Raw genomic sequence first — 21,327 nt, 5'->3', positions numbered from 1 at the left:
GCAATCAGCTTTGAATAAAAATGATTAAGGTATTGCAAGAGAAGCACTTTTTGTGAACTCAGCTTAAAATTGGCTATAATAAGAGTTGCGTCTTTTTGAACATGTATCATTCATCAGCGTTAGGTGATAACAAGTGCTCGATACGACAATCATATCCAGAAATTCAAATTTGAAGCCAAGCAAGCTACCATTGGGTCATCCCACCATCTTCCTATATATATATATATATATATATATATATATATATATATATATATATATATATATAGATATATATATATATATACAAATCCATGTATATATATATATATCCAAATATATAAATACATGTATATACAGTCAAACATGGATAACTCGAACTTCACGGGACCGAGCGAAAGTGTTCGAATTATCAGAGCGTTCAAGTTATCAGAGTACTGTCACAAGTCCATGTATTTACTTATTTATTAGTAGATACATGTACATACACAAACTATAATATAAATCAAAAGCACAAATGGCTTGTTTCAAATTAAATGCTTCTAATGTAAAGTATAAAGCGTTTTTATCAAAAAGTATAGAGATTTTTCTATCACTTGAGATTGGTTTGTTGTTTGAGGTGATGTTATTGCCAGGACGTTTTTTAGATTGACATTGGCAAAACTTGATCGTTGTTGAAATGCTCAAAAGAAAAGACGTATTTTTCTTTTGAGCGTTTTACCCACGATCAATTTTGCCGATTTTTTTTGAAGTTTATGCAAAGATTACCTCACTTTACCTTGCTTCCGAAGGGCGATCGCTAAGCGGATGTTTGGTATAAATCAAATTTCACGAAACCTTTAGAAAAGTCGTTGACAAAAATATTTTGACGATGGTGGTAATAACGACGCTTATGAATTACGAAAAGTTGACGTTTACCTCTATGGCTTGAAATAAAGTGATTTTCTAAAGCGATAACAACCGTTTCGGTAGCCGTTGAGCAAAAAACAGTTCGAGTTAACAGTGTCGAGTTCGAGTTATCTATAGCAATTTATCATTATGTGGGAACGGACCAAAGAAACCATTCGAGTTAACCATGTGTTCAAGCTATCCATGGGTGAGTTATCCATGTTGGACTGTAAATATACAGTCAAACTAGCAATCTAATCTTTTTAGAATGTCCCAGCTGTGTCACTATTCTCTTTCCTGAACTGTTTATTTGCTACCTATTACGATTTTTGCAATGTGCACTGCTAACTGAATGATGAAACATTCCTTGATCCATTTGCCAACGACTGGTACATTTAAATAGACTATCACATGAAGACAGCTTATTGAGCACATGAAGCTCTTTTGTGCACACTCCATAGTTTTTTCACTGCTTTGTACTTTTCTCTGTCACTATTGGGACACTATTTTTCTAACACTAGCCCAGTTTCTGAGATTACTTGCTACTGGAAAGCACTGCTTGCGTGTTTTATATAAATAAAGTGAAGTTTTATATAAATAAAAAACTTCTAGAAAGTTATTTAATAGACATGTAAATTTTACACCCCTTTGTAATAATGAGAAATACTTTGATCAAGTACTGAGCATATTCAAGTAAACTATGAAGGAATCACAGCAATCATTTTTATATGTCAAGAAACCACACAAAGGCTTCTCTTTTTTTTCTCTCTCTCCTTCTCTCTCTCTGTTTTCCCTTCTCTCTTTTCCCTCTCTCTCTCCCTTTATCTTTCTCTCTCTCAATCTCTTTTCTCTCCCCTTCTCTCTCTCCATTTTCTTTCCCCTATCTCTCCCTACCTCTCTCGCTAAGTACCATATACCACTAGAACGTAGACAATCCTTACTTGCCTTGACTTCTCACAACCATGAATTTTCTTAGCAGTTTTTAACAGTGGTTTGCAAGTGTCTTCTGTTGAGGGTTTTTATTAAAGCACCTTCTCTAGCTAGCTGACCATGAGCTCCCAAAAAAATTTTTGCATTTTTTCTGGTTTTGTTTTCAGTCCTGAAGGTTTGCTAGCGACTCTCTTTATCCACAGAAGTTGCCTACAACCCTACCAGATTTAGTGCAGGAGCAATTTTCGTTGGCTGCCTTTCCTAACACCCTCAATAGTCTTTAAATAACTCAAACTACTGGTTGTTGATTATAAGCCAGCGCCATTTTCACTGAACCATGATTACTGCCACAAAAGACTAGCTAACCAAAATAAAATTATCTCCAAAGAAAAAAAACCCGTAGTAGATAATTTAGTGTCCTACACTACAACAGGTGTAGTTGTAGTAATTTTCAACTTCACCACTCAAAGAGCTTTATAGAACCTAAAAAAATTGTTACGTTGCATTAACATATGAAGCAATGAAAACATTAGAAAAAAGCATTGAGTTTTATTGAAGAGTAAGAAAAAATATGATACAACTTCCTACAATGGCGTTAATAATCTTTCCCATTTCCCTTTGAAATAAGTGGGCACTTGTGCAATCCTGACAGTTTTTTTCATTTTTAGTATGTCATTGTTAGTGTAACAGCGTTTTATATACGAGCTATCTACACTTGCTGTCGAACTGAGAGTGTCATGATAGTAATAGTTCAAATGCAGTATCACTTACATTGTATGTAGAATGTTTAGCCAAACCAAAATGTTGAAATTGTTTTATTCAGAAATACTTACAGATGGTAAACCTGTGCTAGTGTTAGTTTGACAATCTTGTAAGCTAGACGTAGCAAGTTACAGTCCAGTTGAAAGTCTATTCAACCAACTTTTAGGACTTCCCATGGCGTAAATCATCATACGTGATGTCCTGGCAGTTATCTCATATAGTTGTGCTGCTGTCAGTGTGAACTACGTAGGTTTTATATAGCGCATATCTTTATTTGATAAAATAGTGAGAGTGCTCTGATTGTGATGTTAATACAACATTACAAATTGCAGTAAATTTACAGAATTTTGTCAGTTAAATAATTCAAAATGGTCTACTCTCTGTAATAGCTAATACTTTTGGTCATCTTCACCAAGTGGCGTAATAGTTATTCTACACTATTGTAAATTTACTGCAGAATTTCACATTCATTTTGTTTTGCAAGTTTATGTTTTTAAAACCTCCGATATGGAAACTGCTGAAGAATAAGTACACTAATAAAATACCAAGTATACTAAACACTACATAACTAATCATGACTTCAAGGAGTTTTAGCCATAAAATAAGAACAGATAACATATTAATATGTATGTTTATTATTATATTTTTAAACTCACAAAGGCGGCAGTAGGTAACAGTGAAAGAATATTAATCTACACGCATTTTATTAAAATTGTTCAAGTTGATTGGAGCCAAACTGAAGCAATTCTTAAGCGTTGCTAGTTGGCCAACTAAGTAGGAGTGAATACATCGTAACAAAATGGTAAAGATTAGTTAAAACTTGTTGGATAATGTAAGTTAAGCAAGCGACTCCTGTTTTGTTAATAAAATACAATAGTAGCACCCATAGAAGTACTAATAAAGAGCAACTGCTAAATATCAGTGATGAAACAGTCATTTCAATACAACATGCCCTACATTTTTGATTATCAAGTCATCCTGTAAAAACTGTAAAAATGTATAGACTAAAAATAATACACCTTGTGCCAGAGAAAAAGCACAATTATATTAGTTCTTATGATGTGAATAATCATCAATTTTAAACAGCTGATGAACTTATACAAACATGATTCAAGAGCAAAGCTTAAAATATAGTTTTGTTTTAATCAGTAACAATCAAATATTTAATTATAACTAAAAACTTAAAGCTTAAATAGTGTTTACTATTCTAGTTGCTTGTGGTGTCAGCAGAGGCTGGTGACTGTTCATTCCCTGATATCTGGTTAGGGGTTGCTTGTACAATTTGATAGTATGTTGGAGGTTGCTGAGACTGGAGGATGTAACTGCCTTGTGGAAGCATCAGTGTTGTAGCTAAAAGAGAAGCAACATAAATTAATATATTATTTATCGTTTTCCTGAATATATTGTTTGTAACAGAGCTATCGCTTTGGGGTATGAGCCATTCTGACCATTTTTGAAGTAGTGCGTGTGATATTTTACAATCGAAACAGACATTCAGTTTTAAATGTTACTTTTACATTATGGGTAGTGTAGCAGTTTTTATACTACCACATAGCAGCATTGTGTGTACATGTACATTTGTTATAACAGTTAACCATTTTACCATGTACAAATATCATTTTTATTTGTTGCATCCTATCATTTATTTTCAATCAGACCCCGCTGTCATAATAAAATCTTTGATTTTTACTTTGTGCTGTTTTTGTTAACTTGATTGCTCTATTGGTTGATTGTGTGAACTCTTTGTCAGTTAGCATGTAGCATTGAGATAAGAAAGTCGTTTGCGCTTAGACAGACACAAAGGAAAAGTAAGTCACTGGATTGAGATACAAAAGATATTAATATTGAACACAAATTATGGAGACCAAATAACATGAACAATGCCAAAACAACTGCACTACTAACTACATGGAGTTGCTTTCTCATGTAATAAAGAAGGCAATTCTCTTTCGAAATAGCTATTCATGTTTTTCTGAAGAATTTGTGCATTTTAGTGTTTTGATTATGTTCTTATACACTTTTCAAGTTTTTTTAGGGCTTAGCAGCAACGGCTCTTACTTGGTCTTACGTGTTTTGCTTGGTTGTTGCTAAGCATTACATAAAATCTGGATAAACATGTTCGAAGTCTTTTAATTGTTATGATGCTCTGTTCTATAAAGATTTAAGACAATTACCTGTTGGAGTTTGATGCCCGGTTGTGACTTGGTAGCCACTTGAGTTGACATGCTGAGTTAGAACAGTTCCGGGGTAAACCACATACTGCTGTTGAGTTTGGAGAGCAGGAACAGCATACTGCACTTGATGGTTTGGGCGGGCCGAGAGACAGCAACTGCAGACAGCTTCACAGCAGAGTACAGCACTCCATATCGTTATTACCAGCTCAGCAACAGAAAAGAGCAGAAGCCCACAACTCAACACTATGGCAGCTTTTTCTATCTGTAAATTTGAATAATATTTTTAACAGAAAGTTGCCACAATACCCAGAATAGATAGATTCAGAATTTCACATTTTAAATTGTCTGTATGACTTCTTATTCAGTTTGCTATGGCAAATAAAAAAGAATGAAACATTAAAACTTGTAAATAAAAACTAACAAATTAAAAATAGTTTATTCTGAACAAAAACAACTAAATTTATAATTTTAAATTACCAGTCAATAAAACGTTATACTTTTTGTAGGCAATGATAAGCCTCATAAGTATTATTATTATTGTTAATATTATTTTTAGATATTTCAATACGCATCATTAATACACGTATACATGTGAATTGATAGCAAAATCATTTTAAGCTGTATATGTTTACGATGTGGTAATTAGAAGGTAATTAATTATCTTTTAGACTTTGATAAGTACTCTGTTTATATACCCATTTTTTCATGATTTGAGGTCACTTTATTTTTATTAAAAATGTTACGCTTTTCAGCATTGTCTGACATATTTTTGTGGACTGAAAGCCAAAATAAAAGTTGTTTTCACTTTGCTGATTTTTACTAAAGCTCCCTCTAACTTGCAAACTATTGTTGCGTAACACTGTTCCATCTACCTTTACCTCAAAACTGCTTTCACATAATTATAGACACGCTTTAGTCTTGTAAATTGACACTTACTGGGCAAGCACTGCTGTATTGTTTACAATAAGACGTAAATTTTTTCCCACCAATGACAATTGATGCCATCGAAATCAGCGCCGGGAAGAATATAGCCGAGCTGATAATGTTAAGGATCATGGTAGCCATTATCTACAACACAGATAAGTTACCAATAATATAAAGAGTAAACATTACCATCATTCTTAGTTAAACAAGGTATAGGTTGGTGAAACAGTGAATATATTGTATTAGAGAGCACAACTTTAAAATTTTCAACTTTATTTTTTTAGCTATCTCAAAAAGCAATTCATTGAATTCCCTAACTGCAACAATGCAAACCATTAACATACCGAGTAAAAAATAAAACACATTATTGTTGTTTGCTAATTCAAAAGTTTTGTAACTCTGAGTATTCCTAATAAACAAAAAACTCTTTATATTTCTTCCGTATCAATATCAATAAGTAAAGTATTGGCCATGGTACTTTTCAATGAGACAACTTTGAAGTAGGTGCTGGCTTTAAACTTTAGAAAAGTATGTCTCCTTCTTACAAATAATATGCAAATCAAAATTTGATCACAGCGATTTTTGTTACGGTTACGTATATTGAATATAGGTATATCTACAAAATATCTAAAAAGGTATAATCACACTTTGACGTTTAGTAAAAAGGCTCAACGACAGTTTTTGGGTCAAGTTGTGAACTTACTAAACATTTGTTTTTACTCAAATGTAGCCATAACATTGCAATATTACATTACATCTCATATTGCTATACTTTTCGAACGTATAATACAACTTACCCAAGAGTATGTGTTGTGTTTCACTGCACCGAGTCCAATTCCACCAGCAAGAACAAACTATAAACACATTAGGACCCAGTAACGATTATTGATGCTGCAAACCTTTATCTTATTTGTGGTTAAGAAAATTAGAATGGCGTTATAAAGGTACACTTTGTTGACATAAATCAGTTATGTACTTTTTGTTCCATTTTGTATCAGTACATGTTTGAGAAATCATAGACTCAAAGATACATGTAAAAGGAATTTTTTCCTAGTCTATAGCATGTGCCACCTGTTTTTAAACCTTATTTGCTGTACCAACACAAGAACTTTGAAACAGATTACCACAGATAACGTAACCAGAAGATAATGTAACATCACAGATAATGTGACAGACAAAATACTTAGGACACTGATAATGAAGTAGTCAGCAGTAGACAGAGTAATATCACAACGATTTGCTCGCCGTAAAGTTTTTTCAGATTTAGATGTACGATTTTTTAATGATGCTTTATTTTATGAGTCTTATTTCTTATTCGCTTGTTCATATTTTATGTGCTTAATTATCTGTCCATGAAGTGAGCATAGTGAGCTATATACAATGTAGTAATAGGATAATCATGGCGCCTACTTACTGTTTTATACTGACCCTGAAAAAAGTGCTGGCAGTAACACATATAGTGGGTTTTCACTATTGCAAAAAAATTATACTTTCTTATTGCTAAAATAATAGTTTTGTAAGCAATATTGAAAAAAAAACACTTAATACACAACGGGTAAAGAGACTTTCTGTAGTCATAACCTGGTGAGAGCAGCTTTATATTTGTTCACATCAGCAAGTCACCAGTGATCTGCTAACAACTTTTCTCACCCTCGTCGTTCCGTAATCTTAATAGATATATATATATATATATATTATATCCATAGTATACATATTGTATATATAGTATATATACTTTATGTATAAAATATATATTATATAATACATATATTATATGTAATATATTATATATAATATATATTATATAAAATATAATATATATGTTTACATAAACTAATAGCCTATAGCCTTTTAATAATCCTGTATATATACATGTATATACATGTACGTATATATATATATATATATATATATATATATATATATATATATATATATATATAATTATATATACGAGGTCTGATCCAAAAGTTCCCGGAATGGAGTTGTATACACTTGCATATTTGCACGATAGAAAAACCCATTGCAGTGTTTGCAGGAAAACACTGCCGGAGTGTGGTCACAAAATTTCGGGTTGCTATGACAATGCGTTCTTCCGTGAGCCAACGATATGTCAAGGTCTATCAGGTGCTTCCGTCTTTTTTTTAACAAATTTATCGTCATGTCTAATCAATCGGAACAGCGTATTTGCATTAAATTTTGTGTGAAATTAGAGAAAACAAGTACTCAGACCATTGAAATGTTAAATACTGCTTTTGGAGATGCTGCTCTAAAGAAAACACAAGTTTTTGAGTGGCACAAACGTTTTCGTGAAGGTGGAGACAGCACTGAAGATGAGGCGAGGTCTGGCAGACCAGCCTCGGCAAGAACTTGTTCGTCGATCGACAGTGTGAGGTCATTAGTCATGGCAGATCGTTGTTTAACTATTAGAGAAATTTCTGGAGAAACTGGACTTGGTTTTGGAACTGTTCAAAGAGTATTAACTGATGATTTAAACATGAGAAGAGTCGCGGCAAAGTTTGTGCCACGTTTGCTAAATGATGACCAAAAGGAGCTCAGGATGCACGCTTGCAACGATTTCAAGGAAGCTTCAAAAAATGATAAGAACTTTCTTTCAAAGATAATAACTGGAGATGAGTCTTGGGTGTATGGTTATGACCCAGAGACTAAATTCCAAAGTAGTCAGTGGAAGACTCCGGGCTCCCCCAGACCAAAAAAGGCGAAGATGTCTCGGTCAGGTGTAAAGACCATGATGATTGCGTTTTTTGATATTCATGGATTAGTACACCATGAGTACATACCACAGGATACTACTGTGAATCAGCATGTTTATATTGATATTTTGAGACGTCTTAGGCAAACAGTTATGCGCATAAGACCTGAACTGTGGCGCACAGGTTCATGGATGCTGCACCATGATAACGCACCCGCCCACACTGCGTTCTCTGTGAAGCAGTATTGCACTAAAAACAACATGGCTGTTCTACCACATTCTCCATATTCACCAGATCTAGCTCCCTGTGACTTCTGGCTATTTCCTAAGTTAAAGCTTACTATGAAAGGAACCAGATTTGACAGTAGAGAGTCAATTCAATGTGCAAATACGAGGAAGCTAAACAGCATCGACGCCGATGGCTTTCAGCGCATCGGCATGGCATCATGGCAGAAAAAGTGGGACAAGTGTATCGGTAGCCAAGGGGAGTACTTTGAAGGGGACTAACTTTATAGGTAAATTGAAGCAACGCGTTTTGAGTTGTAGCTTCTTTCCTGGAACTTTTGGATCAGACCTCTTATATATACATGTATATATATATATATATATATATATATATATATATATATATATAGGATTAGTAAAATGCGAAGGTGAGATAAGTTACTCCTTAAATCTCTAAGATGTTTAGTTTATAATCTAGTAACTTTGTTTGTTCTGCTGGCTGTGTGATACTGCATTTTTTTGAATGAACGTTTAAAGGAAAAATTTGAGATCAGTAAAATGACTGCCTAATTTAGTAAGTAGGTTTGAGCTGCAATGTGCTTTTGAATTCTACATGCGTATCCTACATGATTACACTGATAAACTCTTGAACACACCACTTTTAGCCACATTTCCAAGCTCCCACCAAAAGCATTTAGGCAGTATCATCATGTAATCAAATCAAAGTTTTAAAGAACTCAAAACTGAATATTTTAGCACTCATTATGGATGCTGGTTATATTAAAATGTCCTCCTCGCAGATAGTGGAATGCTAGTGAAATAAAACGTTTAGATCTCTTTAAAATCTTTTAAATGGATTTGTTAAATGAGTATCAGTCGTACAACATTTGTACATGTTTTCAAGAATAATGTAGAACAAGTGCTCACATTTTATAGGTGATATTAACTTACGTATACTCCACACCAAATACCATAGCCGGTGAAGGAGAGTTCCGAACTGTATCTTGATTCTGCTTCAACTACTAAAATACTGATTCCAAGCAACAAACAAAGTCCTCCAACCACTATCTGAGTTATTGACAATCTGTAACAAAGCAGTTGGTTATAGGTCAGAAATTTACAGAATTTTATTTTGTGTTTGCCATTCTAAAAACTTTTCGGTAAAATATTAGTGATGCAGCTTTCCCTCTTTTATAATACTCTATCCAGTATCTAATAGTTTTTTTAATTAATTTACCACCAAAAATTTATCAAAAGCGTTGTTATTAATTTTCTTGTAATATTTTTTGATTTGTGTGTAAAGCATTTTTGAGTTTGTATTTAGGTTTTATACAATTATTTAGCAGCAAAGAACTGAGTTTGTATTATAACTGGTTTTATACATCATAACATCCATTATATTCTACAAAGTAACTAGTTTTCAGATAACTAAAAGTTTTTTTTATTGTAAAACTTTCAGTTGAAGTTTACTCTTTCTGCATTATTTGCCTCACCATAACAAATCTTTAGTAAAAATTGAAAGCTTTTTTAAAACAGTTTTTTTGGTATAAAATTTATGAAATTTATCGGCCATAAATGCTTAAAGTGTGCTCAACCGAAAAATAATTAATAACGGTGAGACATAAGTTAACAAAATACAATGTTCTTCACGTTTAGCCAATCTTAACGGGTACATATAAATTAAACTAAAAGCTAACAACACACTGTTTTTGAAGTTACCAAAGATCGTTGATGAGAGTGGAAGCCACTTTGATTACGCAAACCAGCAAACTGTTTTATACAAAATATTGGTTAATATGTTTAAACATTTCCTTTGCGATTGACTTTAAAATTGCTATTATTTTTATTGACAGTTTACAACATAATCTACTGTCTAAATGACAATCTTTGTGTGTATGCGTGCATGCGTCTACCATATAGAGCGGTCTTTCCTTTTTTCGATTTGATCATACAGTGAAATTTATAAACAATCTATTTCGGCATAGATGTCGTTTAGACCGCCTATTGTTAAACCGAAACAGTTATGCTTTGCCGAAATATTTATGCCAAAATAGATTGTTTATAGATTTTGCCATCATGTACAAAGCCAATGAAAGGCAACGTGAGCGTTTGTCTTTTCCGGCCACCAAGACATTTGTTTTAGCTTATAAAATTACCTGCTAAACTTCTCCTTCCTAAAGGTCAGTACTTACATGTATATGTATATATAAAATATATACACCTTTTCAATGGCACACACATAAAATGGTTTTAATCTTGGTATTAGTTTATTAAACATGCATAAGTAATCTGCTAAAATTACTGCTAAATTTAGCGTAGTTCCTTCTAATAGCAGCCAAACTAACAATCTAACTTCATTAGAAGGTTCAAAATGTGTCACTCTTCTCTTTTTTGAACTGTTCAGTCGCTACATTTTATGGTTTACGCAAGGTGCGCTGCTATTTGAATGATAAAACACTCTGCCATCTATTTTCTAATGACTGGTGCATTTAAATAGACTACCATGTTAGAACAGTTTATAAATCACATCCAGCTTTTTAGTTCACACTACCTAGTTTTTTCACCAACATTGTATCTTTCTGTGTCCGTATTGGGGCACTATTTTTTTACCACTTGTCGATTTTCTAGGATTGCCTTCTACTGTAAAGCACTACTTGATTGTAAACAAAAAACCTTCTAGAAATTTATTGAAAAGACAAGTAAGTTTTACATCCAAGTCATGATCAAAAGAAATGCTTTGATCAAGTACTGAACATATTCAATTAAATTATTGAAGAATGACAGCAATCATTTTTTAATGTCTGGAAACTACCCAAATGACTTTCTTTCTCTCCATTTCTCTCCTTTGCTCTCCTCTCCTCTTCTCTTCCTTTCTTTTTCACTCACTGTTTTTCTCCTTTTTTCACCCTCTCCCTTTCTTTTAGTACCATGTTCTGCAAGATCATAGGCAATCATGGTTCTCCCTCACTTCTTATAACCATGAATTTCTTTGGCAGATTTAAACAGTGGTTTGCAAGTGTCCTCTGTCAAGGGTTTTTATTAAGTCATTATCTCTAGCTAGCTGGTCATTAGATTGCAAAAAACTCTTTTGCCCTTAGTCAGGTTTTTTATAGTCCTGCACGTTTGCTAACCACTCTCTTGTTGCCTACAACCTTACGAGATTTGATGCAGAAGCAATTTTAGTTGGATTCCCATCCTAACACAACCAATGGTTTTTAAATAACTAAAATTACTGACTGTTTACCATAAGCCAGCGCCATATTGCCTGAACCATGACTACTACTACAAAAGACTGACCACCAAAAACATTATCTCAAAAGAAGAAGAACCCATGGTAAGTAATTATTGTCATAAACTACAGCAGTTGTATCATAAGGTATTTTCAGCTTCACTACACAAAGGCATTAACAAAACATAAAAATCATTACTTTTCATTAACATGTGAAACAATAAAAACTTTAAGAAAAAGCATTAGGTTTTATTGAAAAGTGCCCATGACAAAGTACGATACAAATTCCTCCAATGGCGTTAATAATTTTTTCCATTTCCCTTTGACACAAGTTGTCACTTGTGAAATCCTGACTGATTTTTTGTATGCCACAGCTAGTGCAAACAACGCTTTATATACAATATATCTACACTTGAAGTCAAACTGAGATTGTTCAGAGTGTTATAGTAAAAAAGCAGTATAACTTTATTAGCCTTTAAAATGTTTGGCTAAATAAAAATATGCAAGTTGTTTTATTCAGATATACTTATAGATGTTCAACTGATGGAAGTGTTAGAGTGACGATATTCCAAGTTAGACATAAGGAGTCACAGCCTATTTGAGAGTCTAGTCATTCAATTTTTTAGGGCTTCCCATGACATACATCATCATATGGGATTTCCTAGCAGATTTTCACATAATTGTTCTAGAGCCAGTGCGAACTAAATTTTACATAACTTATATATACATGCACATTTGATGTGGACGTGAGAGTGATACAATTTTAATATTAACAAAACATTACAAATTGCAGTAAATTTCTATCCTTTGGTCAGGTAGAAAACTTGAGGTCGTTTACTCTCTGTAGGAGAGCGGTTATATGCAGTCATCTTCACCAAGTGGCATAATAACTAGTCAACACTTTTGTAGTTCTACTACAGCGTTTCAGAGTCATTTTGTTTTGCAATCTTATGTATCATTCTGATTAAAAAATTGCTGAAAATTTAAAAAGTTTATTCTTACTTAAACTAAAGTATATTAAGTATTTTAAACTTTGTTTACCTAATCATTGTTTCAAAAAGTTTTAGTTATACAATAAAAAAGCTAACATATCAGTATGCATGTTTATGATTATATTTTCAAATTCACAAAAACAGAAGTGAGTAGCAAAACTTACCAAATAAATTTGAAAAACCTGTATTCCATAAAAATCTTCCAGTTGATTAGGGACGAACTGAGGCAACTTTATAGAATCGCTAATTGGTCAACAAAGTAGGAGTGAATATACCATGGCAAAATGCTAAACAGCGTGTAAACTTGTGTGATAATGTGAGTTAAGTGAATAATTTCTGTTTTGCTCCTAAAAATCAATAGAAGCACCCATAGAAGTATCAAAACAGAGCAACTGCTAAAAGTAAATAATCAAAAAATCCTGTAATACAACATTCCCTATTGTTGTGGTTATCAAGTCACACCTGTAATGAGTGTAAAAATGCATAAACTGAAAATAATAGACATTTTGTCAGAGAAAAAGCAGTACTATATTAGTTTGAATGATGTGCTTAATCATAAAGTTTACAGAGGTAATAAGTTCATGCTAACATGATATAAAGTCTAGTAAAAATATAGCTTTTCAATCAGTAAAATTTAAATATATGATTGCTACAAACTTAAAGCTTCAATGGCGTTTACTATTCTAATGGTTTGGGACGTCAGCAGGGACTGGTGACTGATCCTTTTCTGGATTCTGGCTAGGGCTTGTTTGTACAACTTCGTAGTATGTTGGAGGTTGTTGAGACTGGGGAGCGTATCCAGCTTGTTGAAGCATGATTGTTGTAGCTAAAATAAAAAAAAGATTGTTGTATAGTAATCGAGACCTTTCTGATTATATTGTTTGTAGCAGACCTGTTTCCTTTGGAGCAAAGACCATTCTGAGGCAGAGTCACAAAATAAGTGCATTTAATATGTCATTATAGTAATTACTCTTATAGCGATTTATTCTCAGGTGTCACTTTTACATCATGAGTAGTGTGTTAGTTTATTAAATTGCTATGTAACAGAATAAAGTGTGTGAGTACATTTGTTATCATGATAAATCCATCTATCATATACACAAGTTGTTTTTATTGATAGGAAACTACATGTGTAGTTTAAAAGCACCTACCCACCGCTTTAAAAGTAATCATCTGTTGTTTCTTGTTTGCGCTTAAGCAGACACTAAGAAAGAGAAAATCTTGGAATTGGAACATGAATGGCAGCAATATTGAATACAAATGTAGATACCAAATGGTAGGAACAATTATAACACAGTAGTGCTATCAACATAGAGTTGCTTTCTCATGTAATAAAGAAGACATTTGTACTTCCAAACCGCTATTCATGTTTTTCTGAATAATTTTTGCACTTTCGAGGTACTGTCAATTCATGGTTTTCAAAATAAGTTGTACAATTTAGTGTGTTGTTTTTGCCCTTAAATTTCTTTACAGTTTTTTTTCAAATTCAGCATCATGTTGTAGTTTGTCTTATTTTGGTTATTTGCTTGTTATTCCATATTACATAAATTCAAGATAAACCCATTTGAAGTTATTTAACTGATATGTTATGATGCTCAGTGTATTTTTGAACTAAATCAATTACCTATTGGAGCTCGGTCCCCTGTTGTGACTTGGTAGCCCCCCAAGTTGACCTGATAGGCTGGCACAGTTCTCGGGTAAACCACATTTTGCTGTTGAGTTTGAAGAGCAAGGGCAGCATTCTGCACATTGTAGTTTGCGCGGAATGGGAAGCAGCAATGGCAGACAGCTCTACCGCAAAGAACAGCACTCCATATCGATATTACTAGCTCAACCACTGAGGGAAATAGAAGCAGGGAATTCAAAGCTGTAGAGGCTTCTTGACTCTGTGAAATTTAACAGTAATTTTCAACAGAAAGTTGCTACAGTATTCAAAATTGATAAATGATTTTTCAACCATTTTTAATTGCTCCATATGATATTTTAGTTAATTTGCTATAGCAAAGATTATGAATGAAATTTAAAAAGCTGCGAAAACACTGGCTATGTAAACGTGGCCTATTCTGAACATAGCAGCACCAAAATCATAATTTTGAATTACCAACCACCTCTAGATTCTACTGTTTTTGAAATCTTTGATCAGTTTGATAAATATTATTACTCCTAATATTATTATTAGTTTTTGAGATTTAGGCTAACAAAATTAATACATGCACAGATACATATCGTTGTTTGCAAAGACTTTTTTAGACAGCATATAAAAACTAGAAGGTAATTATCTTAATGATAGTTGTTACACCGACATTAATTACTGATAATTATTAATTCAGTAATCTTTATTATTTATATTCATGATTGATTACAGTTCTAATTAAATTTGCCTTATAACTGGCAAAGCTAGATGGAATCATACTGTGCCCCAATAATTTAATATTTGTAGGGAGCTTTAATCAAAATCAGAAAAGAAAAATAAAGACATTTATTTCTTTCTTTGCACCCAGTCTAAAAATTTTGTCAGCTACTGCTAGAAAATTCAATTTTATACATCAAACCGAACTTGGCACAAACATGAAGAGCTGAAAATATAAAAAAGGACGCACCAAACTCTCCCAGAAAATTACCTTCTAGTTTTCATCTGCTGCCTAAGAAAGATGTCGAAAGGATAAAGCATGCTGATAGTTTTTGTCTAGCGACATGTTTCGTTATTTACAATAGAAACCTACTGGGCAATCTTCGTAACGATATTCGCAGCCTGACAAAGAACCATTCACAAGCTCAGTAAATGATGGAGTAGTGTTCCCATCAATAGCAATTGATACCATCGTAACGAGTACTGGAAAGAATATAGTCGCGGTGATAATATTAAGGATCATGGTTGCAGTCATCTACAAAAGAGATAAATTACAAATAATATAAAGAGTAAACATAACCATCATGATTAGTTACAACAAATTATAGATTGGTGAAACAGTGAGAGTATCTTGTATCAGAGAAAAACTTTAAAATCTTAAACTTTACTATCTGAACAAATCCAACAAGCAAATTTTTGAATCCATTTATAAAACAATGCAAACCATGAACATACTGTGTTAACAAAATAGCAAATTTGACTGTCTACTAACTTAAAAAAGTTCTTTAATTCTGATTTACTCTAATAGTTCTGTAGGTATTTAATTATATATACAAGACGCACAAAAGTTAGAATCTGACTTTTACACTTAGGAAAAAATTTCAAGCATTTACTGGTACAATAACAAATTTTGAGTAAAGTCGTAAACTTACCAAACGAGTTTTTTTGCTTAAACAGAGCCATAAAAAATGTTTTTACAAAATTTCTCATATTGCTTTACCATTCAAAGACACACTATAACTTACCCAAGGACTTTTGTTGCGCTTCACTGCACCAAGTCCTATCCCACCAACAACAACAAACTGCAAATACATTCAGAGTTGAAAAATGCGATGGATTTACATCCATTTCATCATATTTGGACAACTTAAGGGAAATTAGAAAAACGCAATAAGACACTTGAGAAAGTAAATTAGTTAAGTAATTTTCATGCCTGATTGTACCGTAATTCTTTGGAGTAATCATCCACGCAAAGCAAAAAGTAGGTCTTTATCACATTGTATGACATGCACCCTTTGTTTTAAAATTATACTCACTGTGCCAACACAATGCCCTAAAACATTAATCACTGCTGATGATGTAACCAGCAGATGAGCGACCAAAATATAGAACACTGATAAGGAAGTAGTCAGCAAAAGGCGGATGAACACCAAACTTTATTGCTACCTTAAAACTTGTTCAGATCTAAAAACTTGCTTTGCTGCTTTAATTGAAGTCTTATTCCTTACCTACTTGTTTGCGTCTTTTTAAGTTTAACTAGCTATCTATAAAGTGAGCACAGCATAGTCACATATAGCAACTAGGACCCATTATATTCAGATCTAGACAAAAATGCCAGCAACAACGTAACTAGTACAGTGGCATCGCAATAAAAAAATATAATTTATTATCATTAGAATAATAGTTTCAAGAAGAATACCAAAGAAAAAATACTCAACATTATTTGTGCAGAGTTGTTTTTTGAAGTTATCACTTTATGTCAGCACTTCGCTCAATTCAAGTTAGTAGCACTTGACCATCAGATTTGTTTCACCTTTGTCATTCTCTAGTTATAGTACCTGTGTATATGTATAGAGATATATATATATATATATATATATATATATATATACTGTATACTTATATATATACTGTATACTTATATATATACTGTATACTTATATATATACTGTATACTTATATATATATACTGTATACTTATATATATATACTGTATACTTATATATATATATATACTGCATACTTATATATATAAGTATACAGTCTGTATATGTCTACATATATATATGGCAGTCAAGACATATATAAATGTATATATATACAGTCTTGACTGATATATATATATCAGTCAAGACTGTATATATATATACAGTATTGGCTGTCATGCAATCATCAAGCAAGAAACTGCCTGATGATTGCATGGCAGTCTCTTGCTCACGCAAGTATCAGGCTGTAGATCTAACCCTGAAAGATCTACAGTCTAATGATAGCATGGGCAAGAAATAGCCAGTAGCTAACAAAAGCTATATATAAATATATATACATATTTTATCTATAAATGTTTTTTATTTGTTGCTTAACACTTGTAACACATTGATGAGCAATTTTAGATGTATTTTGCTTCATGAATATGTTAAAATATTGTTGACTATACAAACTAAAGTGATGTCTTGTACATCCCTTAGACTTGACCTGAAAAATAACTGACAGATAAGATTTAAAACTCCTAATCACAAATCTAAAACTAGTCCCTTTTAATTACTGATTTTTTAACGGTTTGCTATGACAAAGCAGAGAATGATGTTAAATACGGTTATGATAAAAAATGCTAAAAAAGACATATGTGGTAAAATATATCTATAAAAACAGATAACACATTTTCTGAATTAACTTTGGTTAATTATAAAAACTGGTAATAAAAATGAAATTTTGTAGTCAGTCTTGAAGGTAATTCATAGTCATGATGACAATTACTTTGTATAGAACAATATGTTGGCTTGGGGGTTCAAAGTGGTTTTTAATCACATCAACATTTAATGGTAACTGAATGCTCGGTGTGTTGTAAACTTGCAATTCAGTTCATGTAATACATCAGGCTTCGTTAAATGTGAAAAAAAACATCTATTTTTCCAACTCCCCATTATTATTTATTTTGGGTTTAGCAAGCTGTTAATATTTATGAGATAAAATTTTTATATAGGGTATGTTATAACAAACTGTTTTAAAATTTTTTTAAAAAATTGTTAATTTTTAGCGTTTTTACGATGAGTTAAATACTTTAATAAGAATAAAATGTACAACACAAATAAAGATTTTATGATGAGCAAAAATCTAGTTACCTGCAAAATGATGAATTTGTGATAGTAATAATGCAAAGGCAGCTTGCTTACTGCTAATAAGTTAATACTTAAAAAAACTTGAAAAGTGTTTTACTTACAAACCCAAAATTTTTACAACAAATATTAACCCTCTCATTGCTCTACGCGAGTTTACACAAAATTTATGATCGACTGCAGTGGACGCATTTTTTCGAAATTTACAGCGGATGTGCAGTAAATAAATATTATTCATTCACAATAACATAACAAACAATTTTTAATATTTCTGAGGTTTTGACAGTAAGGCCAAAACATTAAAAAAAATTATGCTGTATCGGCAAAAATGATTATAATATTTGATGAAAAAATTCTAAATCAAAACAAATTTTTTCTGATGATCGAACATTTTAGTTGCATCAGGGCTCCCTTAATCACTTCACTGTTTGAAATAAAATTCATTTCTTGATGAAATTATAACAAGTTCATATACAGACCTTATTAAATACTCAGATAATAAAAGTGACAAAACTGACTCTGATGACGGTGAAAGTAATGGTTTTGTAAGAGTAAGGAACATTGTAGTAGATCGTAATAGCTTCTTAGCAATACTATCTTTACATAGCTTTAGGAATGCACATAATATGGATAAATTAAATTTTTTTTCATAGCACTGTTTGTTAACATATTGGCAGCCTAAAATATGTAACAAAACATGTTCTATATTGTGTCTGCAATTGAAAAAAGTTTTTACTTATCACACAGAAAAATCAGCAATCAAAATTAGCAAGATTCAGTATACTGGCTGGGAGTAAGCTAAAAACTAAATTTGTCTATGGATGGCTGTGAAAGGGTTAACCAGAACAGTTTCAACAAAATTTGTGTGCACAAATGAGTGAAAAAAGTACTGTATCAGGTATTATGAATGTCAAGCAAAAATGCTCAAGTCAAAAGCATTAAGCCAAAATCATACATGTAAGTCAAAATGCATTGTCAAGAGCTATGAACTGTAAAAGCTTTGGCAGTCTCATGGAAAGAGAATTGGATTGCAATTTTGTGGTTGCAATCTTCGTGAGTTCAAGTTCGGCAGATTTCCCTATTTTGATTCCAATATTTTACTAGCCATAGCCGGACATACTCGAGGACATACACTAATACAGCAGACACATCGGCTTTGAGAAATATATATATATATATATATATATATACTAGCTGTGCTACCCGGTGCTGCCCGGGTATAAAAGTCAGCTTATAAACAATGGAAGGAAATGAGAGTTGCCTGTCACTCGCTATTAGCCTGACACAATGTCAATGGATAATTTGAGTAAGCTTACTAATGCATGTAAGAGCTACGTTTATCAATCGCTTTGCGTCGCCTATTTGCGCCAATAAATCAACATATATTGCCTGGGGAATCTATCAAGCTCGAGTGGATAAATTAGTAAGGTGTCTGACTGACAATTGGGAGGTACTGAGATCTGCTGCACGAATTCTTCATTCCAAGATCGTATTAGCTATAGCTAGAAGAACACACATACAGGCCACTTTGGACTTTGAGAAATATATACATATACTAGCTGTGCTACCTGGACAAAAGATTTTCTTGTATCTAACATATGACAACATTTGTCACTCCAATTTTCAAACTAAAAACCATGATAAATGCGCTTTGTGTAATTGAAATAAATTGGGGGAAACAATAAAAATAACTGTAAAAGTTTAAAAACTTTGTTAAACAATTTTTAAACTTATATGTTTTTATACCATGAGCAAAATTTTTGTGTAGGTCAAATAAATTAAAAGTAATAAAACTACTATGAAAGGGTTTTGACGTAAAAGTGAAATAATTAACAAGTAATAGCTAAATTGAGTCTGTTTTGCTACCATTACAATAAGAAATTATATGATAATGATACAGATAATATGGTCTGAGAAAGCAAAACAAATATTCTGAATATTTTTATTTATTAGTAACAACTCTTGCATAAAAGTGTGTGTGTGAAAAGTTACTTTTCCATCATCAAAACTCTGAATGCGACATTACTGGTACGAGGATATGTAAAACTGAGATATCGTGGTGTGTTTGTCTGACCAAATGGTGAAAGAATCTAGAGGCCTTCCTACTCGACATAATACAATTTTCCGCATAAAAAATATTAACCTTTACCGCGATACAGTAATACTTCAACTTACGAGTGCTCCAACGTACGAGAAACTTGAGATACGAGCCAGCTTTCAAGCAAGTTTTAGCACTAACATACGAGCCATGTTTGAGATACGAGCACTTGAGTCAGTTGCCAAGTATGCCGGAGGTGTTTTATGAGAACAGCATCACTATGTATTTTTCAACTGCTCAGGGGTTATACTGTTGTACCGTGTTTTTGTGCACGATTTTCTGTGCAGAATTATGTGAATTAAAAGTACTGTGCGTAGACCGAAAGTTTGCCAGTAAAATGAAAGATATTACAAAGAAAAAGCAAATGATAACAGTCGATATTAAACGGAAAAATATTGAAAAATATGCGAAATGTGTATGCGTGATTCAGCTAGCTCGGCAATATGACAGAAATACATTCATAATTATCAAACAGAAGGATTATATTCAGGGCATTTAGTTCGCAAAAGGACTAACCATAGTTTCTAAACGGTGCAGCGATCTTCACGGCCGCTGATGGCATTGGACAAACAATTGGCCGGTGACAGCGTAACTGAAACGATGCTATGTGAAAAGGCGGGTGCAATCTATCCAAACTGTTTAATAGACATTCGGACAAGTTGGCTAGTGGTCGTGCGTTAACCATTTGTGGCGACACTTGTGTTCGTCCTAATCGCAACATGTTGCAAGGGCGACAAAGGCAAACGTCCTTAGATAGGTTTATCTTAAAACGGCCGGCTAGTCGTGAAAGGGAAAAAAAAGGAAAAATTTCTCGCTAACCAGCGAGAAATTTCAAACTATGAACGCCGAAGAAACTTTAATTACGTTTAGTTGAAAATGAGAGTTTGCTTTTTGGTTTGCTTGTAAGTTTGTCTTTTAACACTTTGATGAAATCCAAATTTACCAAAGTC

General features: G+C 32.8%; 1 protein-coding gene across 1 annotated transcript in view; it reads right to left on the bottom strand.

The window, feature by feature from the left end:
* Positions 1-3,176: 3,176 nt before the first annotated feature.
* LOC137388428 (uncharacterized) overlaps positions 3,177-21,327 on the bottom strand; it is a 40,264-nt gene continuing 22,113 nt past the window's right edge. The window contains exons 8-12 of the mRNA XM_068074912.1: positions 9,547-9,679; positions 6,455-6,511; positions 5,670-5,801; positions 4,734-4,995; positions 3,177-3,909 (exon numbers count right to left, since the gene is read on the bottom strand). Coding sequence (XP_067931013.1) covers positions 3,767-3,909; positions 4,734-4,995; positions 5,670-5,801; positions 6,455-6,511; positions 9,547-9,679 — 727 coding nt within the window. The 3' untranslated portion in view covers positions 3,177-3,766. The remainder of the gene's footprint in view (positions 3,910-4,733; positions 4,996-5,669; positions 5,802-6,454; positions 6,512-9,546; positions 9,680-21,327) is intronic.

The sequence above is a fragment of the Watersipora subatra genome, chromosome 2 (assembly GCF_963576615.1).
Source record: "Watersipora subatra chromosome 2, tzWatSuba1.1, whole genome shotgun sequence".
In the NCBI taxonomy this organism is placed as follows: Eukaryota; Metazoa; Bryozoa; class Gymnolaemata; order Cheilostomatida; family Watersiporidae; genus Watersipora; species Watersipora subatra.
This window is presented reverse-complemented; position numbering and strand designations above follow the sequence as displayed.